This window comes from Microcebus murinus, chromosome 9 (genome assembly GCF_040939455.1).
Source record: "Microcebus murinus isolate Inina chromosome 9, M.murinus_Inina_mat1.0, whole genome shotgun sequence".
Classification (NCBI taxonomy): Eukaryota; Metazoa; Chordata; class Mammalia; order Primates; family Cheirogaleidae; genus Microcebus; species Microcebus murinus.
Window position 1 is genome coordinate 54,622,903 of NC_134112.1, and position 24,082 is coordinate 54,646,984.

The following is a 24,082-nucleotide window of genomic DNA, read 5'->3' on the forward strand; positions in this document are numbered from 1 at the left end:
TATCTCTATGAAAAGAGTGTGTATGCTACTTATTGAGAGATAGGCAGATTTTTAATACTAAATATCATAGAGTTATATTTGAAAGCATTATTATTAGAGTTATTAAAAATATTTTAATATATTTTTAAACCAATTCAGATTCCATTTTCAGCAAATTGAAATTGAGGTTATCTTCCTTGTTGTATATCTTAAGAGCCAGTGTCCAAGTTAATAGAAATTATTCTTATGTCCTTATTCAGGTTGTGAGGTAATTTTAAATTCATCATTCATTCGTGTAGATCAGGGAAACAGGGTTGCCTACAAGTGTGTCTCAGGGTAGCTATAGAGTGGGAACTGGACAATGGTGAAGCTAAAAAGAGTTGTGATTCCCAGAGGCTGGGAAGAGTTTGGGGGTGGGAATACAGAGAGGTTAGTTAATTGGTACAAAATACAGGTAGATAGAAAAAGAATAAGTTCTAGTGTTCAATAGCATAGCAGGGTGACTATAGCTAACAATAAATTTATTGTATATCTCAAAATAGCTAGAAGATTTGAGATGTTCCCAATATAAAAAAATGATAAATGGATATCCTATTAATAATTACACTGATTAAGTCATTACACATTATATTATGTATCAAAATATTTCATGTTCCCCATAAATTTACACAATTATTATATATCAATAAAAATAAAATGTTATGCTTGCAGATGAGTTCTTTCAGGAAAATATATCTGAGTTTTGAATGTCTTATCATAATCGAGTATGTCTCCTTGTCCTGTACATAAGCAAGACATTATTCAAATATTTTTCCCCTTTACCAAAGATTCCCTCCCTCCTTTCTTTGTACCCCTTCCTTTCATCCTTCATTTTTCCTCCTTCCATCCTTCTTCCTTACCTTTCTTCCTTTCATGTTAATCTATAAATAAATTAAATTTGTAAAATATATAAATCTTGCAAAGTAAAATCCACCCATCTATGTATTTCTCATACATTAACACTACCTACCTTTAAAATGAATGAGCAATTAGTATAACTGATGTGAACAATTGTTTCGAACCTTGAAGCCCACTTGCAAGATATGTTCACTATTTATTCACCCAGGGGAGGTGGTGAGTTCAGTTGATCTTTTGCTACTGCTGCTTTATATAATAGAAGACTCCTGAAAGTGTCCAAATTAAGGAAATTAATCTATATAGTCATGATTAATAATCTTAATGTGGAAAAGATGTAAAACACATTACAAATAATTTATGGTATATATATTTGTAATTAAGTTTGGGATTTTGGGGAGGGGTGTAGGGGGTTTCAAGCTGCATCATATTCTCCTTTCATAGCACAGAAGCCTCATTGTCTCATGCAAGGTCCAGTCCTATCTGTGTGTTTTTCATTTATTCATTTATTTATTAACTCATTCATTTGCTTTTATCTTATTTTCTTTTCCTATTCACCTCTCCTTTCTGGGAGCAACTATTATAACTTGTGAGATGCTCATTATTTATTCATAAAATATATGTTAGCTGTGTGAATATTATTTAAATTGGCATAAATGGCATTGCCCTATAGATCAGAACCTGTTTCTCACTTGTTTTTAACCTGCCAAAGATTTTAAGATGAATCCACTTTCTAGTCTTAATACCTACTGTGTTCTGTTACTTCCAACCTCTGCCATGTATTTCCATCATTCTCATTTACTACACTCTCAATACCTATTCCTCTTGGTACTTCCACCTCCCCACAAAGAGATACTCAAGAAGATAATTTCTAGGTGGTTGTGTGCACTTGTGCCAGACTGTCCTCCAGAATGGTTATATTCATCTGCATTCTCAATAAAGTAATGACATGTTTATAACTTATAAATAAGAAATTGTCTTATTTTTTAATCTATTCATAGTCATAGTAATTTTACATCATAGAGTGGGAATAAACTAGTACAACTATCTAGCAAGTGCAATCTCCCTTGATTAAGTCAAGGTCCCCTGATCCTACAACTCAGTCAACACATGCCATTTTCTGGGTTTCTAACTTTTCCCAATCTGATGACAATTAGGAAATATGTCATTATTTCTTCAATTTGCACTTCTTTAGCTCTTATGGATCTACGCTTTTCTTCATATACTTGCAATGCTTTGGGATTTCCTCTTCTGTGAATCACCTTTATTTTACTGATTGCCAAGATATTTCTAATTTTTTTCTAGTAGAATATGATTTTAATTAATTTTTATAACAACATAAAATATTAGGCTTAAACAAAGGTGATAAATTGCGTAACACCTGCCAGATCTGAGTTTCTAGAAAGATACTTGTGGAATGAGTAAAATGAATAAAAGTCATCAGCTTTTGTGTGATATGTGTTTGATGATACAGTGATCTATAAGATTTCACCAAGTGAATAACTGTAAGCAGTAAGATGCTTTTGATGTAATGGTAAATATTAAATATAAAGTGAGAAATCACATAATATGAAATTTTGTATTATAAGGATAATAATAGCTTTTGCCAGTTTAGGGAGTATACAAAATTAAGTGAATGCAGAAGTTATTAAACATATACTTGAGAATGTTTTATGTTAATGTTTTTAAGTTCTAGAATTAACTCATTATTATCTTTTCTTGATGTTTAGTATTAAAGTATGAGATTTTGAGCCACACATCTTCACTTTTATATGTACAGCACATCCAGATTATGTCTTAGTTATCTTATTAGAAGCCATTAGAATAGGTACTTTTGACGGATAGAACTGAAGTATTATCTGTGCACTCCCAACCTTGACTGATATATACCACACGATATAATTTTATAATTTTAATACAAAGAAAATACAAAAGTTTATTCATAATAGTAAGTAACAAATATCATTCATATGATGTACACTAGCTTCCAGAAGTCTTTCTAAAACAGAGTGTAAAAACAATCTTAAGATTGAACATACTTACATTCAAACCTATTAGATGATAAAATACCACTTCATTAACTTCCACAGAGCATAATGACTTTCAACAAATTTTTGCATGCATTTTTAAATTGTTTATAGGATTTTATAATTAACAAATATTTTTCAAATACATTATATTTGAAATCACATATTTAATGTTCACAACTACTAGAACTATCTTATGAAATAAATAAGGAGTGATTTGTTATACCCATATATCATTTGTTATTTTAATATGGTTCTTGTAGGATTTGTACAAAGGGAAGGTGTTATTAAACTACTATATTCAAGTAGTCATCCCCATAGTGCCTCACCATGGGTACCAAGCCAGGATAAAAGAATTGGCTGAATCTTTTGAACTGCACCACTAAGCCAGCTCTGGTGGGAAACTAGGGGGAGGGAAAAGAAATTCAGCTGGCCTGTGGTGAGACAGAGCAGATCAAGTGTTCATGGTGTTGGGTATATATCTAGGTAAGTCCATGGTTGTCTATATAATTTTTTCAGCATTTTTATTAACGAAACTAAACAGTTTCCCTTTTTATGACTAAAAGCATTTTTCCTTTTACTGGATAGTTTTCTTTTGCAAATTTACCCTTTATTTTGAGATGTAAAGAATAAACAGGTAAAACCAACAGAAAATATGTGACTTTCTTTTCATAGATATGCTCCTGCAGAAATGGGACAATGCAATTTTTGAATTATAACATCATTAATGCTTCAATTCAAAGTCATCTGTTCATAAATGTACTCTTTCTCCTGACAAAAAAAAAAAAGAAAAACTGTTTTGTTTTCACCTTTCAGCATGCTATATTTTTCTTTAGTAGTGTTGTCACTGTCTTTTTACACATAATTTTCTCATTTTATGTGTACAACAGCCTGGGATTGTTGAAATAACCTAAGGCCCATCTGAAGATAAAGTTTTATTGCAGTAAGTTGTAGAACAGTCATTTTTGTTTGTGTTATTGTGAGACTTTTATGGACTTCTTTTGCCATTTAACTGTTGTGTAAAAGCATTCCCCTTATACTTAATTGCAACTGACAATATGCTTTTCAATGTATATCACGATCATTAAACCTTTTATTTTTTAATTATTATGGGTACATAATAGTTGTATGTTTTTAGAGGATTTATGTGATGTTTTGATACAGGCATACAATGTGAGTTAATAAAATCAGGGCAATTGGGGTATCCATCACTTTAGTCATTTATCTTTGTGTAGGAACATTCCAATTCCACTCTTTTAGTTATTTAAAGTATACCCTTATTGTTAATTAGAGTAACTTTGTTGTACTATCAAATATTGTTCAATCTATCTAACTTTCTAACTATATTTTTGCACCAATTAACCATCCCTACTTTATCCTCCTTTCCCTCTACCCCTCCCAGCTTCTGGTAACCATCATTCTACTCTCAGTCTCTATGAGATTAGTTATTTTTAATATTTGGCTCCCACATATGAGTGAGAACATGCAAGATTTGTCTTTCTGTGCTTGGCTTATTTCATTAACATAATGTTCTCCAGTTCCATCACATTGTTACAAATGGCAGGATTTAAAGACACAATCTTGCCATGATTAGAATTTCCCATTGAAATCAATGGTGAGCAATAGGGAATTTTACAAAGGCATCTGTGAAACACATTAGAAACCTAAATGTTCAACAATTATTTATTTTGATTTCAATTATCTTGGCATACAGATATTTGTCTCAGGTAAAACTGATAGCATTCACAAATATTTGAGCACTACAATGGATGGTTTCATCTAATGTATATCCAGCTCACATAGCCATAAATTAGGACAATGTGAATCATGCCAAAAAATGTACCTCTAAATTATTTTGACAGCATATATGAAATGGACCAAAGAAATAGATGTAAAATGTTGACATATTAATATGTTACTCTTTGTTGTAAGAACTCATCATTCTAGATAGAGAGGAAATATAAAATGCCCTGCTCAGGCCAGCTATATAATTTGTGGGACCCAATGCAAAATTAAAATATGGGCTCTTTGTTCGAATGTTATTAAGAATTTCAAGATGACAACAGTAGACCATTAAACCAAGTGTGGGACCTTTCTTAGCACAGGGTCTTGTACTACTGCACAGGTCACAGGCCTATGCAGCTGCCCTTCCTGTAACACTCCTGCTACTCTTCCATTCTGGAATGTCTGACATGCCATGAAGAAAAAGACACAAGGTGGCAATCTGTTCCACCTGGGGAAAATCAAAGCTACAACAGTTTCTGAAGGGGAGCTTCACAAGGAAATCCGAATGACTTTTTTCTACCACTGCCATTCCATGTTAGAATATAGAAGTTTACATTCTTCTAGTAGCTTGCTCCCCACAGGAAAATTATATTGGTGGTTGTAATTGCTTGGGGTTTTTTTTCCTATAGAAAATTGGTCTAAGTAATATATATTCAATAATTTTATAGCAGTGTGAACAAAATGCATGCATTTCATAATATTTAATAGATTTTCAAAAGCAAAATTTTCACGTTGCAATAAGTATATTCTGTGTGCTCAGGTAAGTTGATGAGATCAAGCTACATGATGGTTTTGGTGTAAATGTTCCAGAGAACTTTGAACCGATGTTCTCTGAAATGGTGTGCTGAGTTGGTTTTTAAATGCAAAGAAATATATTCTATGCCGTATGTACCCAGACTAGAGATAGAACATGTTTGATTTTATATGCCATTTTGTCATTTTAGGAATGCAAGTATTGGAATGGAATGGAATTCCCTTAACTTCTAAAACATATGAAGAAGTCCAGAGTATACTTAGTCAGCAAAGTGGGGAAGCAGAAATATGTGTAAGACTGTGAGTTTTTCCCCATCTTTCTGTTTCCATTTTTTGGCTATTCATGGCTCTTTTAATTTAAAGTTGTTAAGGTGGAACCTTTGCCAGCCAGCAAGATTTTCTGTAATTAGAAAATAAAATGAATACAAGTTTTATAGATTTGTGTTCGTAATCAAAGTTGAAATCATAGAAAGAATTCAGCTAATTTAGTTTCTGATTGTATCAATAGCTCTCCTTTTTCATGCTTTTATTGAAACATCAAAGCCTGAACCCACTTAGATTTCATGGATGTGTATAGTATTTAAAGATGAAATTACATTTATTTCATAAAGATTTCACCTTAAATAATCATTTTTATCAGCTCTGACTTTTAACAGCATTGCAAATATATACTGGGTTAGAAGGGTAAGCATGCTTTGGAGTTGCTTTATATCATTAACCACTTCTCATTTACCTACTGAAAAAGAAATTCAAGGTAGTTGGAAAAAAATTGCCTTTTGTTTCACGTTTCCTCCATATCTTTCTTAATGTTTTGTTTTAATTTTTAGGGACCTCAATATGCTATCAGATTCTGAAAATTCCCAGCACCTGGAGCTTCATGAGCCACCAAAAGCTGGTAGGTAAAAGCAATCTGCTTGCAACTGTGCGTAAAATTATAGATGGAAAAGTAGTTGCAGAGGCAGATGTAGTTGTAGGTGAAGATACACACATAAACATAGGTATAGACAAAAGTTAGTTATAGATTTTTATATATTTATATAATTATAAATAAAATCAAAAGCATTGTAGCTTTTATCATTCTTGGGTAACACATATTTGCATGTTAGACCCATTAAAGAGCTTCATATTAAATTTTTGCTGTATGAGTTCACAGTTTTAGTCCCTTAAAAATAAATTCATTTTCTGAAAGCAAAGCATGGAGCCAATATTTTTGGTCTTATATAGTTTTTATTTTTTACTTATTTTATTTTATTTTATTTTTGATGTAAAGTCTTGTTCTGTTGCCAGAGCTAGAGTGCAATGGCCCTATCACAGCTCACTGCCTGAACTCCTGGGCTCAAGCAATCCTCCTGTCTCAGCCTCCTGAGTAGCTGGGACTACAGGCATACACCACTATGCTTGGCTAATTTTTCTATTTTTTGTAGGGATAGGGGTCTCAATATGTTGTCTAGGCTCGTCCTGAACTGTTAGCCTCAAAAGATTCACATGTTGGCCTCCCAAAGTGCTGGGATTACATGTGTGAGCCACCATGACTGACTGGGTCTTATAAAATTTTTAGAAAATACTTGATTATTTTTAGTATAACTAGATTTTGAAACACTTATTCCTGAACCTTTTAATTACCTTTTTATAATAAAAATCAACATGTAATTTCATAAGTACATGATGAAATAGATTTAACTCTTAGATAATAGATATAATCTACAACTTTATTAGATCCATCATAAGATTAAAAGTTATCACTTTTTCCTATATTTAATAAATTTTTATTGAGCATTTCCTATGTTTACAGCCATAATTCTAGGATTGTGGGTTATTATACTAAACAGAGCACACTAAGTCCTATAGGAATTGAAATACATTTATGAATATAAACATACTCATTTGAAATTTCTCCCTTAGAGAAATATGTAAGATTTAGAGGAGGACAAATTAGGCAATCACACAAATTAAGTTCCAGTGGATAAAATAGGATATTGTACCATTCCTACAATTTTCTATGTAAAATATTAAAAACATTTTTCTGAAGATATAATAGTAACTTCAGTATCCCTCTGTAATTTAACATTATGTCACTCTTCTCTGAGCCTTCTAGACTTCCTTAGAAATAAATATATAAAGGTGTAATTAGTTAATTTAATTTTAAAAGGTTAGCTTATTTTATAAGTAATATCTTGCCTTTGTCACCTAGAATTCAAATAGTTCCATGATATTAAATACCTGTGAAATGGAGAAATACATAAAGCCATTTCATTTTGTTGTAGTGGACAAAGCGAAATCCCCAGGGGTTGACCCTAAGCAGTTGGCAGCAGAACTCCAGAAGGTTTCGCTGCAGCAGTCACCACTGGTTCTATCGTCGGTTGTTGAAAAAGGATCTCACGTTCATTCAGGTCCTACATCAGCAGGATCCAGTTCAGTGCCCAGCCCTGGGCAACCAGGGTCACCCTCCGTGAGCAAAAAGAAGCACAGCAGCAGCAAGGTAAGAAGTGTGCAATGTGACCTCTGCCATACTTGTTTCCTAAGTCCTTGTTCAGACCAGAGATAGGAAATAAAATAACATTTTCTAAAGTTTGTTTCTTGTGATTTCTCATTTCCTAATGATCTATCAAAACAAAACCATTTTTCCTCTTATGAGTATATAACTGATCAAGATACATCAAGAGGATGTATTTCTACAAATCTTAAAATATTTCAGTAGTTATTATTATGAAAAACTTGAAAATATGTCTCATGCTTCATTTTTCCTGGTTCTTTTTCTTTGCTGTTGCATGAATATGAGCTTCTTCGTGTATAGAATATTAGCTTTGCATCTTTTGGGAAATAAAAAGATAAATATCTAATGTAATATATAAGTAAAAAGGACACAGTCAGTGGACAATAAGAAACAAGAAAAATCAGTGACATCACCATTTTTAATCTTATTCCTAACTCCATACTAATAATTTTTTTCTTGATGCAAATCTTCATTTGAAATAAATGCTTCCAAAACTATTATCTCAAAGTTGCTGGGGACTTAAAAGGGAACATAGACTTAATTTTTTAACCTTTCAAAAACCAAATGAAAATGTAGACACTTTATAACTTGTCCCTCATATGTTTGATTTTTAAGAAAAACTAACCCTATGGTTAAGAAATATATAGGAAAAGGTATTCTTTTGTTTAAACATGAATAAAGGTTTGATTGCATTATCTTGGCCATTGTGAATAGTGCTGCAGTGAACATGGGAGTTGCAGATATCTTTTCAACATACTGGTTTCATTTTCTTTGGATATATACCTAGTAGTGGGATTGCTGGATCATATGGGGTAGTTCTACTTTTATCTTCTTGAGGAACTTCCATATCATTTTCAATAATGACCATACCAATTTACATTCCCACTAACAGTGTGTAAGCAAAAAGAACAAAACCAGAGGCAATATGCTACACGATTTCAAAATCTACTACAAAGATAGTATAATCAAAATAACATGATATGAAATAAAAGTAGACAGACATATAGACTAATGGGACAGAATAGAGAAACTCAAGTTTTAGCAAGTAACATCACACCCTCCCAGGAAATGAAGCACCAATTTAAGAGCACCATTGCCTCTTCTTATCTCTTCATTCTTACTATCTAATCATTTGCTGAATTCCAATCCTATGAATTCAAATTTTCTAATAGATTTCTAGCAATTTTTGGTCTTCTCTTACTACTAGTAACTCCACTCACAAGTATCTTTCTTCCTCTTGAACTGTCCCCCAACGGTCAGATCTGTGACACAATGATATGATGGGAGTATGAAAATTTTAAAAATGTCCCTGCTACTTGGAATGTCCTCTGTTCCACCTAGGCCTAGCCTACTGATTCTAAAAGGGCTTGGTCAAATGATTTTTCTTGGGAGATTATTACAGTAAGCACAGTGTTATCAGATCTTTACTAATAGCCTTACAATAGGTATTCTATTTATTAGAGTTTTCAACTTGTTCCTACATTCCACAGACATTCTGAATGCCACCTCAAAGCCAGGAGTCATGCTCAATATCTAAGATACAAAGATGGAAAAATCTCTTGCCTATATAAAATGTAGATCAGTAATTCTTAAAGCATGTTCCCAGTCCAATAGCATCAAGATCACCTGGAATTTGTTAGAAATGGAAATTCCTGGCCCCACCTTTGACTTACTACATCAGAGACTCTGAAGATGGGGCTCAGAAACCTGGATTTTAATAAGTTCTTCAAGTGAGTGTAAGCCCCTTAAAGATTAAGAAGTGTTGATCTAATTACATATGAATGATATGTGAAAAAAATCAGTGAAGGTGTAATGTTAGAAGTCATCAAGAAGTAGAGTGAGGGCACCTGAGAGAGTGGGGTTAAGAAACCTGGTGTTTAATAAATGAATTTTGGTAAATGGGGAGAAAATGGTCACCATTTCAAGCAGAGAGTGTAGCATGAAAAAATTTCAGAAATAGAAAATTGCATGTCTAGAACATAGGTGTACAAAATAAATAGGAATAAGAAATTAAGTGGAAGCCAAAGTGACTATAAATTGGAGAATATTATGTATATGCTGTTTCTGGCTTTTACACTACAATTTACAGGTAATGAAGAGACAGAGATTGGATTTAAGCAAAAATGAAGAATAATAGGAAGCCTTCCTCCATGAAGTCTTTACGTATTCTAATTCTTTCCTAAAGTCAGAAGTTATCCTTCCTTCCTCCCTCCAAAGTGTCAGATGCTTTATGTGTCTCTTAAGACAATTTATGTCTTGATTATAGTCACTTGTTTTTCTTCTCTACCCTTCCAGTGTGCTATAAGCACCTTAGGAGCCAAGAACTATTTATTTTTCTCTATTGCTCCCTAACCACATAGTAGATTGGCATGCATAGAACAGTAACAAAGTAAGTAAATGTTTGTAAATGAAAACATCAGTGGTCACTTGTTAGTCTCTGTAATATTATGGGAATACAAAATATGATTTATAGTAATATGTCAACTTTTGGGGCAATGATTAGAAGATGAAAATAGATATAGTGGGACAAGCATTAAGGAAATGATATTGACAGATTTTATGATATACAATAATTCTATTCTATGTCAAGACTGTGAGCCTATGTAGTTTTATGATATTTTTGCTACAATACAAAGTTACAGAGCTACACTCTCCTGTACAGTAGCTGCTAGCCTACTGGCAATTGAGTGCTAGAAATGTGGCTAGTCCTAATTGAGATCTCCTGTGGATGTGAATTACATGCCAATATTTCAAAGACCTGGTATGAAAAAAATGTAAAATGTCTCATTACAATTTGTATATTGATTTCAGGGTGAAATGATACTAGTTTGAATGAATTGGGTTAAATAAAATATAATAAAATTAATTTCATTGGCTTACTTTTACATTTTTATTATGACTACTGGAATATTTTAAATTACGTACAAGGCTCACAATATATTCTACTGGACAGTGCTTGCATAGAGATTACTTAACTATTGGTAGCAACACTAATCAAATCTGATTTTTATATATATAATACGTACATATATTTTAATTGAAAAATTATTGTCAGTAGATGCTAACACTCTTGAAAAGTGGGGATATTACCTATTCAACTTTGTTTACCTTCAACATTAGCAAGTGCACAGTTTCTTGAAACATTTTTGCTGAATAAATGAATAAATTTAATATTTCTTGGCCTATCAACATGTATTATGCATAACATGGGAGTTGCATAAAAGGCAATACTTAAATTTGTCCTGCAAATCTTACAATGCTAAAAAAATTATTGAGAGATTATAAAAACACAAAGTAATTGTCTGATGTTTACACATCCCCAAGTCAGGTAACATAATTTATATCTAAATATATGTTCCTCAGATAATTTAAAGAATTAATAGTGTTAACTTCTTTCTGTTTCATTAGGTATGAGATTAATTGACTATTAAATTATAAAACATATTAATGTAATAGAATATACTAAAACTAAAATATTTTAATTAAAATTAGCATAATTATACATATAGATATTTAAACACACCTATTAAGCATTTTAAATGATTGTTCATAAGTAATTATTAAATCAATAATATCCTAATTTAAATTATTGCTTCTGAGTAAATGTAGAAAAAATACAAATCGAAATGATTTAAATAAATGTTTAAATTATATAGATTACACACAGAGTTTTTTCTTACATATTTTAAATCATTTTAATTGATGCTCTGGAAATCTCAAAATAAAATATTTTTTTAGGCTCCAAATTATATAATATTTTTCTGAATAAAAGTATAAGATATTGGATTAACAGAGTTTTAATTACCTCGACTTGATAATAAAATACATATATAAAAATATTACTACATTGAGGAACCATTACACCACATTGCCTAAAATTCTGTTATAGATGTGGGGCCAGGGACATTCTCTCTCCTTTTGTACAAATATTTCATGAAAATTTAACAAGTCATCAGTCATTTATTTAGCAGTATGAATTAGTTTATCAAATCACTTTCTTAGCTGTTTTTAAGGCTTTACTAATATAAGGAACTTATTAAGGAAATGAGAACTTGTATGGGAAGGGATAGAATTTTAATTAAGGAGTGTGAACTAATAGGAAGTGACTGCTTGGGAGGGAAGGGAGCAAGGAGATGCTGAGCATCCAGTAAAGAAGTACAAGAAAGTACTTTTAGACCTTCTGTGCTCCCAGCCAGTTCTGGTATAAAAACAGTATCTTTTACATTGCTATATAGATCTTTCAAACCTGTAAATACTTAAATTAAGTACTTTCACCCCAAGGAGTTCATTTTCTTAAGTAATTGAAAATACTGCTGGTATAAAATTACGACTTCAAAGCAGGCTTACACAAATGAAAAATAGATTTATGTATCTATAAAATTAAATATGTATTGAGAACTATAAGTAGACACCATTATTCTAAAGCAGCCAAATGGATGAAATATATTTTCCAGGCAGTGTGCTCTGACACATAGAAAATAATTTCAGAAAGAAGATGAAATGATAAATTTATGAAGAGTTTATCTATTAATGTAATATATATTTCTTTAATATTGCAGCCTACCGATGCAACAAAGGTTGTCTCTCATCCAATTACGGGGGAAATTCAGGTATGAAAGATTTTTAGAAGTCATTATATTATCTTTTTTGTCTGTTTCTTGCCACAGGTCTACTGAAATCGTAAAAACACCATTAGGATCTTTCTTATTCTGTAACACATACAGAATTGTAAAGGAAAAGTGCAATTTTATGGAATAATATATTAATAGAACATATGGTTTATGAACTCTAGTCAGAGCTCTGGATTCCTGTACTTTGAAATCTGCCTGCCACCTTAGCAGGGTCAACACATTTTGTGTCTCAGTTGCTTTATACTTGAATGCATTTTGAACATGACAGAGTCTCCTGGAAATTTGAAAGCTCGTCTTTAAGAGTTTCATAAGTCTAATGGTTTTTTTGTTCTTCTTTTGATCAATAATTGCTGAATAATTCTTATAGGGAAATAGTTTTCATACCATGAGTTATAACCACTTTGTAATTTATAAAATCAAGAGAGTTTTAACCAGGAAAATAAAATAAAAATAGTTGTTTAGATTACTATCTTTTTTTAGTTCTGTGTGTATGTGTTTCTATATTTGCATATTATTTAGTAATACAAAACATATCTCTTAGTGTGGGTCATAGTAAAAATATTAGAAAAACTGTACATTAGGTGATACTAAAAAGTAATTTAGAGTAAATAAGAAATGTCAAAAGAATGAACACAATACAAAATAATAATTATTTGACGGTTTCAGATAAAGGAAAGAAACTGCTTTAGCTGCATCTCCTACACATTTCCAGAGGAAATTTTTTAAAAAGACTTCACAAAGGATAAAGATTTAAACCAATTTAATGATAAGTTTAGAGAAAGAGGGAATGTGTTCCTGGAAGAAGAACTGGTACAAGGAAAGTACTGCTCTCAGAGAGTAATGAAATGAAGAGGTCAGCTCTGAGAGATAGGTTGAGACTAAATTAAAAACCTCCTTGAACACAAGCCTAGGGATGTTAGCCAGTATATAATATAGCATGGTCACTAAATATCTTGGAGTGAGAGACTATTTGAAAAGAATATGTAATAAAAATTCATGTGACAGTGGCCTATAAGAAATATTACAAAGGGGAGGGCACAAAGACAAAGAAATCAATTAAGTGACTATCTAGGCATACAGTGATAAAAGCAAAAGTGGTATGTGAATGTGGAAACAGAAAAAGTGCAGCGGCCGGGCGCGGTGGCTCACGCCTGTAATCCTAGCTCTCTGGGAGGCCGAGGCGGGCGGATCGTTTGAGCTCAGGAGTTCGAAACCAACCTGAGCAAGAGCGAGACCCCATCTCTACTATAAATAGAAAGAAATTAATTGGCCAACTAATACATATAGAAAAAATTAGCCGGGCATGGTGGTGCATGCCTGTAGTCCCAGCTACTCGGGAGGCTGAGGCAGGAGGATCACTTGAGCCCAGGAGTTTGAGGTTGCTGTGAGCTAGGCTGACGCCACGGCACTCACTCTAGCCTGGGCAACAAAGTGAGACTCTGTCTCAAAAAAAAAAAAAAAAAAAAAAAAAAAGTGCAGAATAGGGTCACCTTACTAAGAAGAAATTAGCAGGACTAAGCCCGATTATCTGCATACTCCAGATCTTGCTATCTGTGCTGTCTCCACTTTAAGAAAGCCTGTGTTTCACCAGACCTGATCTTTCGTCATTTCACAAACAACAAAGAAAATGCTAGAATTTCTGATTCTTAATATCTTCCCCTCTCTCTGGCAACTTTTTTAACTTGTGTCCTTGGACTAGTATTTGCTGTGTTTCTTTTTTGTTTGTTGTTGTTTGTTCTTATTTTATTTTGCTCTCACTTGAGAGCAAAGATTTAATTCTGTAGTTAAAATTTACCTTAGAAATATTTCTTCTTAACTCTTGGGATATTTTCTTAAGGCAGATTCCAGTTATTATTATTATTTTCTTTTAGCAAAAGAAAATTCATTCCAAATGAATCCTTATGTAGACAACCAAACGTGAATCTGCCAGCGCTGGAGCTGTTGCAGTTGAGAATTGTGGGGGGCATCCCATTTGCTCCCAGAATTAACCCTGAGCACCTCCAGGTGTTCTTTATGGCCGTACAGAGCCAATTTTGAAAAACACTCTCTTAGGGTAGCCTGCAAGCTTTTATTTCAATAAGAAATAGTTGTGATGTTTCATCAGTTAAAATTGGACTCCAACGCTGGCAGAGAAAGGAGCGAATGGGGAAGTATTTCTCCTTAACTAAAGATTTGGAAGCTGTTCTAAATTTCAGTGATATTAATTGCAGATTATTTCATATTCTTTATTTTATTACCTCATTATAGCAGTTACTGCATTATGCCACACAGTTCTAAACTTCCATTTCTCCTCTTCTTTAACAATACTTTGCTTTATTTTTCCACATTTATGATCAGAGAGACTCTAGAGGCTTTTCTGAATTGAGGCAGGCAATTAAAGATTCATTTTTCTGCCAGGAAACATAATCAGATCAAAATTATGCTAAAATGAGGATTTATTTTAATTATGAAGTTTTAAATGAAAGTGTGACTCATCCAAGTTACCCTATTTTCAATATAAGCATAGCATGTCTGTTTTGTATGGATTATTTTTAAAAGTTAGTATTTTTCTTTGTGCATTTTCCCTTTGAAATATAGATCACTTTTATTTAATTCCTTTTTATTGTTTGATAAACAAAAATAAAACAGAATTAAGATTTATTCTAAATGATGCCAAAAGTATCTTTCAATTATGAAAAAGAAAAATATTTAATTCAATTATTTTGATTATACAGGCTTCTCAAATATTTATTTGAATTACAAGTCTTCTACTATTTAGTCACAATTGTGCAATAGCCAATAAGCATCTAAGAAGCAATGCTGCTTCTTTTTTATTCAGTTTCTAAAATTAAAAAAAATAAACAGATTTTATTTCCCTAATCTCTCATTTTATTAGAAAAGCAGGCACAGAAAGAGAAGCTACAGTTTTAACATCAGATAATGTAATGTAGGAAGAGGTAAAATCTATGCATTCTTAAATATTCTTACATTTTAGTACTGACAGCTTTATCTTTAAGTAATCATTCTACCTGCTGCTAATTATTTGGCAAACTGCAAATGACAAATTATGATAAATTTACCAATTAGTTTTCAAAATTCTGGTTAATTATAATCATGAACGTTAATAACATTTACTATTTTCCTAAGAGAAGAAATTTAGTGTAAAAACGTAACTAGCATTTACTGTATGATTTTCCTTCTAAATAAATTTTAGACAAGCCAGGCCTTTTCACTGTGGAAAGAATGAACAGCATGTTTATGAGAATTAAAATGTGCCTGGGAGCTCCCAATTAGACATGAATTGGTCTGTTCCATTTCAAATACAATTAAAATGATGTTTCTTATAAGAATTTTAAAAAACACTGGTAAAATATTGAATGACAATGTATAACATATATTTTTTAATAATGAAATATTTTGCTGTCCCCTAAAGCTTCAAATCAACTATGATCTTGGAAATCTTATAATACATATTCTCCAAGCAAGAAACCTTGTCCCTCGAGACAACAATGGTTATTCTGACCCTTTTGTTAAAGTATATCTTCTTCCTGGGCGAGGGTAAGTAAAGAAACAATATCTTCTAAGTATCCTGTATTTTAAAATTTGTAAGTAGTAGAGTATCTTCCGCTCTCTTCCAAGTCTCACCTTAAATGAGTTTATTATCTTTTCCTTAGTTTTCTCCACACGTCTTGTTTATTTATTTCCAATTAGTAGATAAAGTGGAATTAAAAATTTGTAATTAAGCCTTAAAGGGTTCTACAAGAGCAATGATAATAATAAAATTAGCCTCCAGGAGAGCATTTCAATACTGGAAACTACTCCGGTGAAGGATGACCAATCAGATTGACTGTGAAATCATTTAAGGACTTGTTTATGGCAGATTTAAAGAATTAGCTTACCATTCCCAAATTTATTTGAGAAACCAATGTTCAAGGATTCATAAGTTACTGTTTATTTTTGTAGGATGTGTGTATTATCCATTATGTTAGATGTTTATTAAATGCCTTCCTGATATATCCTTATTTATATGAATATTTCCAAATCAGTGTTTTAAAAATAATTTTAAAAAGTTAAATTTGAAGTATTTGGTAAATGAAAAATATCTCTTTGAATTTCTTTTGTGATATATATATATATTGTTGATATAAAGCAAGGGCTCTTTGGAGATATTTAATTTTCACATAAGAAATACAAATTGCTGGTGCATAATATCAGTACTCAAGGATGGTTTCAAAACAGTGATTTGGGCTCTACAAATTATTAATCTTTATCTGAACAATTTATATTAGTCAAATTAGTATGATGCATACATGAGTAATCAACATATGGAGTTATAATAAAAAAAGAACTCTGGATTGGTAATTTGAAGAATCTGGTTTTATTTTTTTGTTCATTCTTTTTTTTTTTTAATTTGGCAAGTGACATTTGAATCTTACTTTTTACTTAGAAGTTTTCAGTTTGGTACAGAAGTAGAGAGAATAGTATAATGGCCCATTATACTATAAATCATGTTTCATTTTTATCCTTATACACTCCCTCCATCCAAATTATTTTGAAGTAAATCTCAGCTATTATAATTTTTATGCAATTATTTTGGTATATATTTCTAAAAGGTGACTCATTTTAAAATAATCTTACTACCACATATAACCATAATAATTTTTAAATTATCAACTAATTCCTTAATTTCCCCAGATATCTCATAATATTTTCCTAGTTGGTTTGATGACCTAGTTGATACTTACAGAACATGCTACTCATCAAATCAAATTACATATTCTTTTTCAAGTGCACATGGAGGATTTACCAGAATAGTCTGTTTTCTGGGCCATAAACAACCCTCAGCAAATTTAAAAGCATTGAAATTATACAAAGTGTGTTCTTTGACTATAGTTGGTTTGTTTGAACAGGATCCAAATTACAGTTATACACTGCATTTGAATCTGCTGCTTACTAATTATATCACCACGGGCAGATCATCAATTTCTTTGAGATTCTGTTTCCTTGTCGATATTGAGAGCCAAGGTAGGCAGAATCATAATTTTTAGTGTGTCAAAACTGAATTAGATAATGCTCAGAAAATAATTTGAAAATTGCCAGATGCTATATCGAATTCAGTATACAGCCTTTAATTTCATTCTCCCCAATAATATTTAGAAACTTGGAATTGTATGGTTGCTCTAGTTTTAATTTACTAAACATTTTGAAAAACACTCAATAATTTTACATAGAGATTACAATTAGCCACATAGCCCAGGAAAGGAGAGTTTTCATTTTATGTTAATTAATATACATCTATATATAGTGGTTGCAACCACAATTCGGTGACATCTTTTAAAGTGAGTATAACAAAAATAACGATAAATATAAACCAATAACTTCATTCTGCCTTTGATTTGGGTCATTTGCTCTCCAGTGTTATTTAATGATGATATTATGAGACAAGGGAAATTACTGTCAAGGATTTGTCTCTAATTAGCAGTTGCTAATGAGTGAATGAAAATAAAGCACTGTCGGGTGTTTTTTTTTCTATCTTCTCTAGTAATATCCTAGAGTATCATCTTTACCCAATATGGGAATACCTATCTTTTATTTATTACAGATCATATTTCAATTAGAATGTTACAAACTTGAATAACCAGAAAGGACAAGCAGGTAACATGAATATGTCAGTCCATTCTTTGATGACTAATAGGGAATGGTGGGAAGTGGAGAGTAAATGCCCCACCTAAAGCTATCCTCTTGCAATATGTCAAATGAAGCATCCCTGCTGAGTGTGATCTCACTCAAAGGCAGCTAATAAATATGATACTTATATTCAATTCTTGGCTCTTTCATTAAATTATTCCTAATTACTACAGTGGCCAAGGTGTTGGGATTTATTATATCTGCGAAGTATTATCTCACTGTGGTTCTAAGATTTTTTTCTGCCTCATGTCATCTATAGGTTATGGTGTAGCTCCTCTAATTACTATTCTCATATTTTCTTTCTTATTTCTGTTCCTTTTTTCTCCCTGTCTTTCCTACTTTCCTGCTGTATCCCTCACTCTCGCTCTTGGAATCAATGCAGTCAAGTCATGGTTGTCCAGAATGCAAGGTAGAGTTGGTTCTCTTTCAGTGTCGAGCTGTGTTATTATGTCTAGAATTATACTGTTTTGTTTTTGCATTTTTATGTACATTCACCTGCACTTCAACTTGGGCTATAACTTTTATTTTACTACATTTTGTTATCTATTGAATCAGGCCTATAGCAATTGCTCTAACCACATTTCTAAATAGCTTTAGCAGATGCATACAAGAGAACACAAAAAATTAGAAAATATTAAAAGCATAGAAAAGATGAATAAAGAATAACACCTTGGGAGTAGGAATAACTAAGGTTTTTATTTATAATCTACTCACTAAAACTTATTTAGCTTCTCCTATGATAATCATGGCTTAAGTTCTCCTGGGTCGTCTATTATAAATAAAAACATTTATAGTCACTCTTCAAAAGAAATTAACTGATCTTCTGGATGTCCAGTACTAGGAGTGTATCTCATCTTAAAGACAATAGATATCTGATCTTTTTCCCCCTCATTTGAACCTGATATTGAAACATTTTCATTCTAACTTCTACACCATAATATTACTGCTATGCAACATAGGATGAAATAGTCTGCTTGCCATAGCATATTGGTAGCAACATATTGGTAGCATCCTCCTTTGTTTTTCATAGTACAAAAATGTTTTCTGATATGGCTTATAACAAGTTGCATCATTACATTGTCAATTAAGGCTATCCCTTAATACACAGCCAAAAGCATTATATTACACATGTCCTTATTGCATTATCAATTTAATGTGTCATTTAGTTGGGAAGGTATATCATGTGCCATCTGTAGCAATGGGGTGATAAAGATTTTAATCCCACCCAGATTATTAATGATATAGCATTTGTTTTTATCTGTGACATTAAAAGTTGATAGCTTTCTTAATCATGACAAGCTATTGCTCAAAAGCTATTGCTGTTTCTGATTTTTAAAGGCATAAATATTTACATATTTCAAACAATAGGATGGGTCACCACAGCCTTTTTGGTGACCAGAAATTCTTTGTTTTCTTGCAGCCATATAATTATAAAAAACAGTGAAAATGACACTGTAACAGATTCCTTATAATGGCTGTTCTGTCATCACAAACACAATCCAGATCTCTCATGTTGATATGCAAAATTAGTTTTGTTTCCAAGAGATAGTGTCATTTTTAGAAGAGACATTGATAGTCACATTATCCAGAAGCTCCCTGTCTTCTCTCTAGAGAAAATGGGGGCAAACTATCAGAATGACAGTGATTATATTGAACTTTAAAAAGGGCGTATTTGGTAAACGTAAATAACGGTTAAAAGGGTCTGAGATGTCATGGGTTACTATTTAAAAGATCTAGAAGTCACTTTCATTATATCTTTGAGAATTGTCAATGTGAGATGGAATTATATTGACAAGGTACTGACATTGCAAGTTAGATTATGGAAGCCAATGAGTGAAATCCTTAAGAATTTGGGTTTAAATTTCAACTCTGACACTTAGAAATTGTGAGATTTCTCTAAAACTAGTGCATCCTCTGCTAAATAGAAATAATAATAAGCCTTCCTCCCAGGCTTTTTGTGAAATACAGGAAGTAACACATCAAAATGATAAGCATAATGTCTGGCAAAGAATACGCTTTCAGTAAATGATAGTTGCTATTATTATTGCTAGTAATATGTAAGTGTCATGTAACCAATGGTCAGTTATTTTCTGCAGAAGATACAGAATGCTTGGGCTTCTGAATTACACTAAATTATTTAACACTAAATAGAAAACTAAACAACTTTTCTTTTATATTATTTTATATTATAAAAATATAATATCCTTCATTCTTAACTTTTTAAAAAAATCATATTAACTAATAAAAAATTATACTAATCCAGTTTTCTCCTTTCATTTCCTATTCCCATCCTTTGATCAATATCTTTATAAGTGCTGAAAGACCAAATGTCAGGCAAGATGAGATGAGAGAATGACAGAGAGTCCATGAACTCAATACTTCCCCCTGGATAATTAAGAAATGGAAATGAGCATATATTAAAGGTCTTATTCTAGTTTTGCCTCATTATACTCTTAGGCAAAGTATAAATCTTTTCTCACTAATGAGCTTTTGTGATGATTGTGACTAGTTTTAGCTATCATTATACTGGGAAACCCAATTCCTGGCTGGACTTTCTCTAAACAGCCTTATTAGTATATCAAACTATTTCCTGTGAAATCTAGGTAAGGCAGGTAGAGGTGTTATATGTATTTACAATATGATGTCCAAAACTTATTTTATTTCAATAGATTCTAAGGGAAAACAAAGAAGTAGAAGCATGTTTTAAGGATCCATTGAACATTTATTTTGCACTGACTATGTGCCAGACATTGTGCTGGGTGCAGGGATTAGAGCTGACAACACAGACATAGTCTCTGCCATCAGGGAGCAAAGAGGAAAATAAATGCACAGGCAATAAACACACATTGCACAGAAAACCAGAGCTTACAAAATGGGATATGTTCTGTACTTCTTTCTAAATTAAGGGAAACAACCTCAGAGGAGTAATTTTGAAAAAAAAATTATAAAGTGCATATTATATTTATATGATAAGTATATGTGATATACATGTAGTGATTCCAGTAAAGGAAAAGGAAAACCAAAAAAAAAATTTTTTTAAATGAATACCTTCAATGTTTTAGATAATTCTATGAAAGTAAATATACCAAAAAGCCATCATACTCCTTTCTTCTTTCTCAGTTTTTCTTTTGAAATTAAAAAGAGAAACATGAAAACTGTTTTCTCTGCTGCTTTAGAGTAGAATAATTGAGTTTTGTATATTTTCTTCTGAAAGCCTTAAAAGTATATCTACCTATGATGAAATGGTAAATAAAAACGAAAGAAAATGGAAATCTGAAACTTAAAGGGGGTAAAATTTTAGATTTTACTTTTTAATAAGTTCTGTATCCAATCCTGATAAATTGACTTTTTATTTTTCCTTATTAATAAATTTCTTTTATTATTCCACGTGGCCCAGTTGTCCTAATGTAAAATCATTAATGTAAACTTCCTGCAAGGGAATATAGTGTGTTCACCAGACAAGAAAGGAAAAGGAGGAAGAACTCCACTTTTTTCTCAGCCTGAATTTATGTTCACATTCAAAAATCCCCCTACTAACTTGCCCACCTTCAACATGTAAATCAACAGTTTTGATATGATTATGAGAATTTTGGAGTTTTCAATTGTGTAAAGTGGCAGCACAACCCATTGAATTCATACACAAGATGGTCAGAACATGGTGGTTATAAAACAAATATTATTGAAGGAAGGACTTTGTGTGGCCAGATCTGCAATCAGGAAATGCAAGTGTGAAAAATACTGCAAAGGATTTCACTGGTGTTTACATAGACCAGTCAGGGTTGTGGAGAAGGGGCTCAGGACAATCTGTGTTTACTTTCAGTAATCCTAAAGGCAATAGATGCCTTGAGTCTGGAAAGAATGGGAGAATCAAACTCATTAACATGATTGAGATAGTCTGTTAAAATAAATATTTTAATTTTTTCCCCATCAGTTTAGGTTATTTCTGAAGGAACCTGGTCAAGAATCAATATTTATATTATCCCTAATTGTTCCACAACACTCATTTAGGATATATCATTCAGAATTTCTCTTGGCAACTCTAAAGATGACTTAATTTTTTAATTTAATATGATGTATGTGTGTATGTACATGTACATTATACATAATTTATATTATTTGTATAAAAATATATATTTCAGTTGAGGGGGAGAACTTTAAATTATAAAGAAGAGAAACTAGACATCTCAGCTAGTGAAGGCTGCAATTAAGAAAACAGATGGATTAGTCACACTTTATGATAGGCCTAATCAATTGAGTTTGTATAATGTATGTTTGAGAGCAAGAAATCAGATTCTCTGTGTTTGAATCCTGGTCCTACCAGTTAAATAACTATGCAACCATGCCAACATGCCTTAACTCTTCTGAGCTTCAGTTTTGTTGGACTTATAAAATGGAATAATAAATAATATCTGTCTCATAGGGTTGCTTTGAGAATTAAATGAGTTAATACATGGAGAGCACTTAGAATTTTGCTAGAGAAAAGTAGGAATTTAATGTTAGTTATTATTTTAATATGCTTAGTTTATAAAGTACTTATGCATGAATCAAATATATAATCACCTATCAATACAATTATTTGTAACAGTACATCTTACAGTTCCTAGTACAGAGTTAGCATTTAATAATTTTTGGTAGGTGTATAAGAAAAAAATGATTAAATGTGGATATGAAAAATTTTAGTAAGAATTATTCATAGGTATGGATTAAGAAAAGATAGTGACTGATAACATTTTGAAGACATTTGAATACATTTGAATATTGCAGACTATTTTAATACATATTGACATACCTAGAAATTTAGTGAAAGTACATGTGTTTGCATTTTGCATCAAGTCTCATCTTGTTAAATAAATTGTCTGCATTCAATTTTTTAGAATTTGAAAAAATAATTTTCCTACTGTTCAATATATTATGATTCTTATCCTTAATATGGCTTTCCTTTGATCTCACCACCTTGATAACTAAGTCTAAAATAAATAAAAACTTCAAAATCATACTGCCATATGTTTGTTTTCTTAGTACACCTGCCTATAGGAATAGCCATGTAGTAACCCACATTTGCCATTAGCTTAAAAGTGGTCACATTAATTCTTCTATGTCATGATTTAAAAAATCAAAAGTATAAAATTTCAAAGGAATAGCTTACCAAAGCTTACTATTTTTTTAAATTTTTGTTACAAAACATTTCAAACTTACTGAAAATTATAGAAAATACCCTAACAAATACCTGTGTGCTCTCTGTCCAGTTTTATCAAACCTTAACATTTTGCTATATTTGCTTCAGATGTTTTTGTAATAAAAGATATTTTACAGGCCGGGAGCGGTGGCTCACGCCTGTAATCCTAGCACTCTGGGAGGCCGAGGTGGGTGGATTGCTCAAGGTCAGGAGTTCAAAACCAGCCTGAGCAAGAGCGAGACCCTGTCTCTACTATAAATAGAAAGAAATTAATTGGCCAACTGATATATATATAAAAAATTAGCCGGGCATGGTGGCGCATGCCTGTAGTCCCAGCTACTCGGGAGGCTGAGGCAGAAGGATAGCTCGAGCCCAGGAGTTTGAGGTTGCTGTGAGCTAGGCTGATGCCACGGCACTCACTCTAGCCTGGACAACAAAGTGAGACTCTGTCTCCAAAAAAAAAAAAAAAAAGATATTTTACAGATATCCCAAAACCCTCAGAAATCAATTCCATTTCCACTTAAAAAGCCCCACTAAATTAAATATTTATAATTTTTAAGTTTTCTTATGATATTAATATATACATATTTCATATATACATGTATACATAAATAATTTATGGTATTATTTCATATAATTTTATCTTTATATCATGATACCTTACTATATTTATCCT

General features: G+C 31.9%; 1 protein-coding gene across 7 annotated transcripts in view; it reads left to right on the top strand.

Moving 5' to 3' along the window:
- PCLO (piccolo presynaptic cytomatrix protein) overlaps positions 1-24,082 on the top strand; it is a 356,900-nt gene that overhangs the window by 271,402 nt on the left and 61,416 nt on the right. For 5 of the 7 annotated variants that reach the window (XM_012779513.3, XM_076006473.1, XM_076006474.1 and 2 more), the window contains exons 11-16: positions 5,630-5,738; positions 6,266-6,333; positions 7,703-7,917; positions 12,492-12,542; positions 15,976-16,100; positions 18,613-18,639. In XM_012779513.3, the coding sequence (XP_012634967.2) occupies positions 5,630-5,738; positions 6,266-6,333; positions 7,703-7,917; positions 12,492-12,542; positions 15,976-16,100; positions 18,613-18,639 (595 nt within the window). Of the gene's footprint in view, positions 1-5,629; positions 5,739-6,265; positions 6,334-7,702; positions 7,918-12,491; positions 12,543-15,975; positions 16,101-18,612; positions 18,640-24,082 lie in introns of those variants that run through there. The other 2 variants (XM_012779515.3, XM_012779516.3) reach the window with 2 other exon arrangements.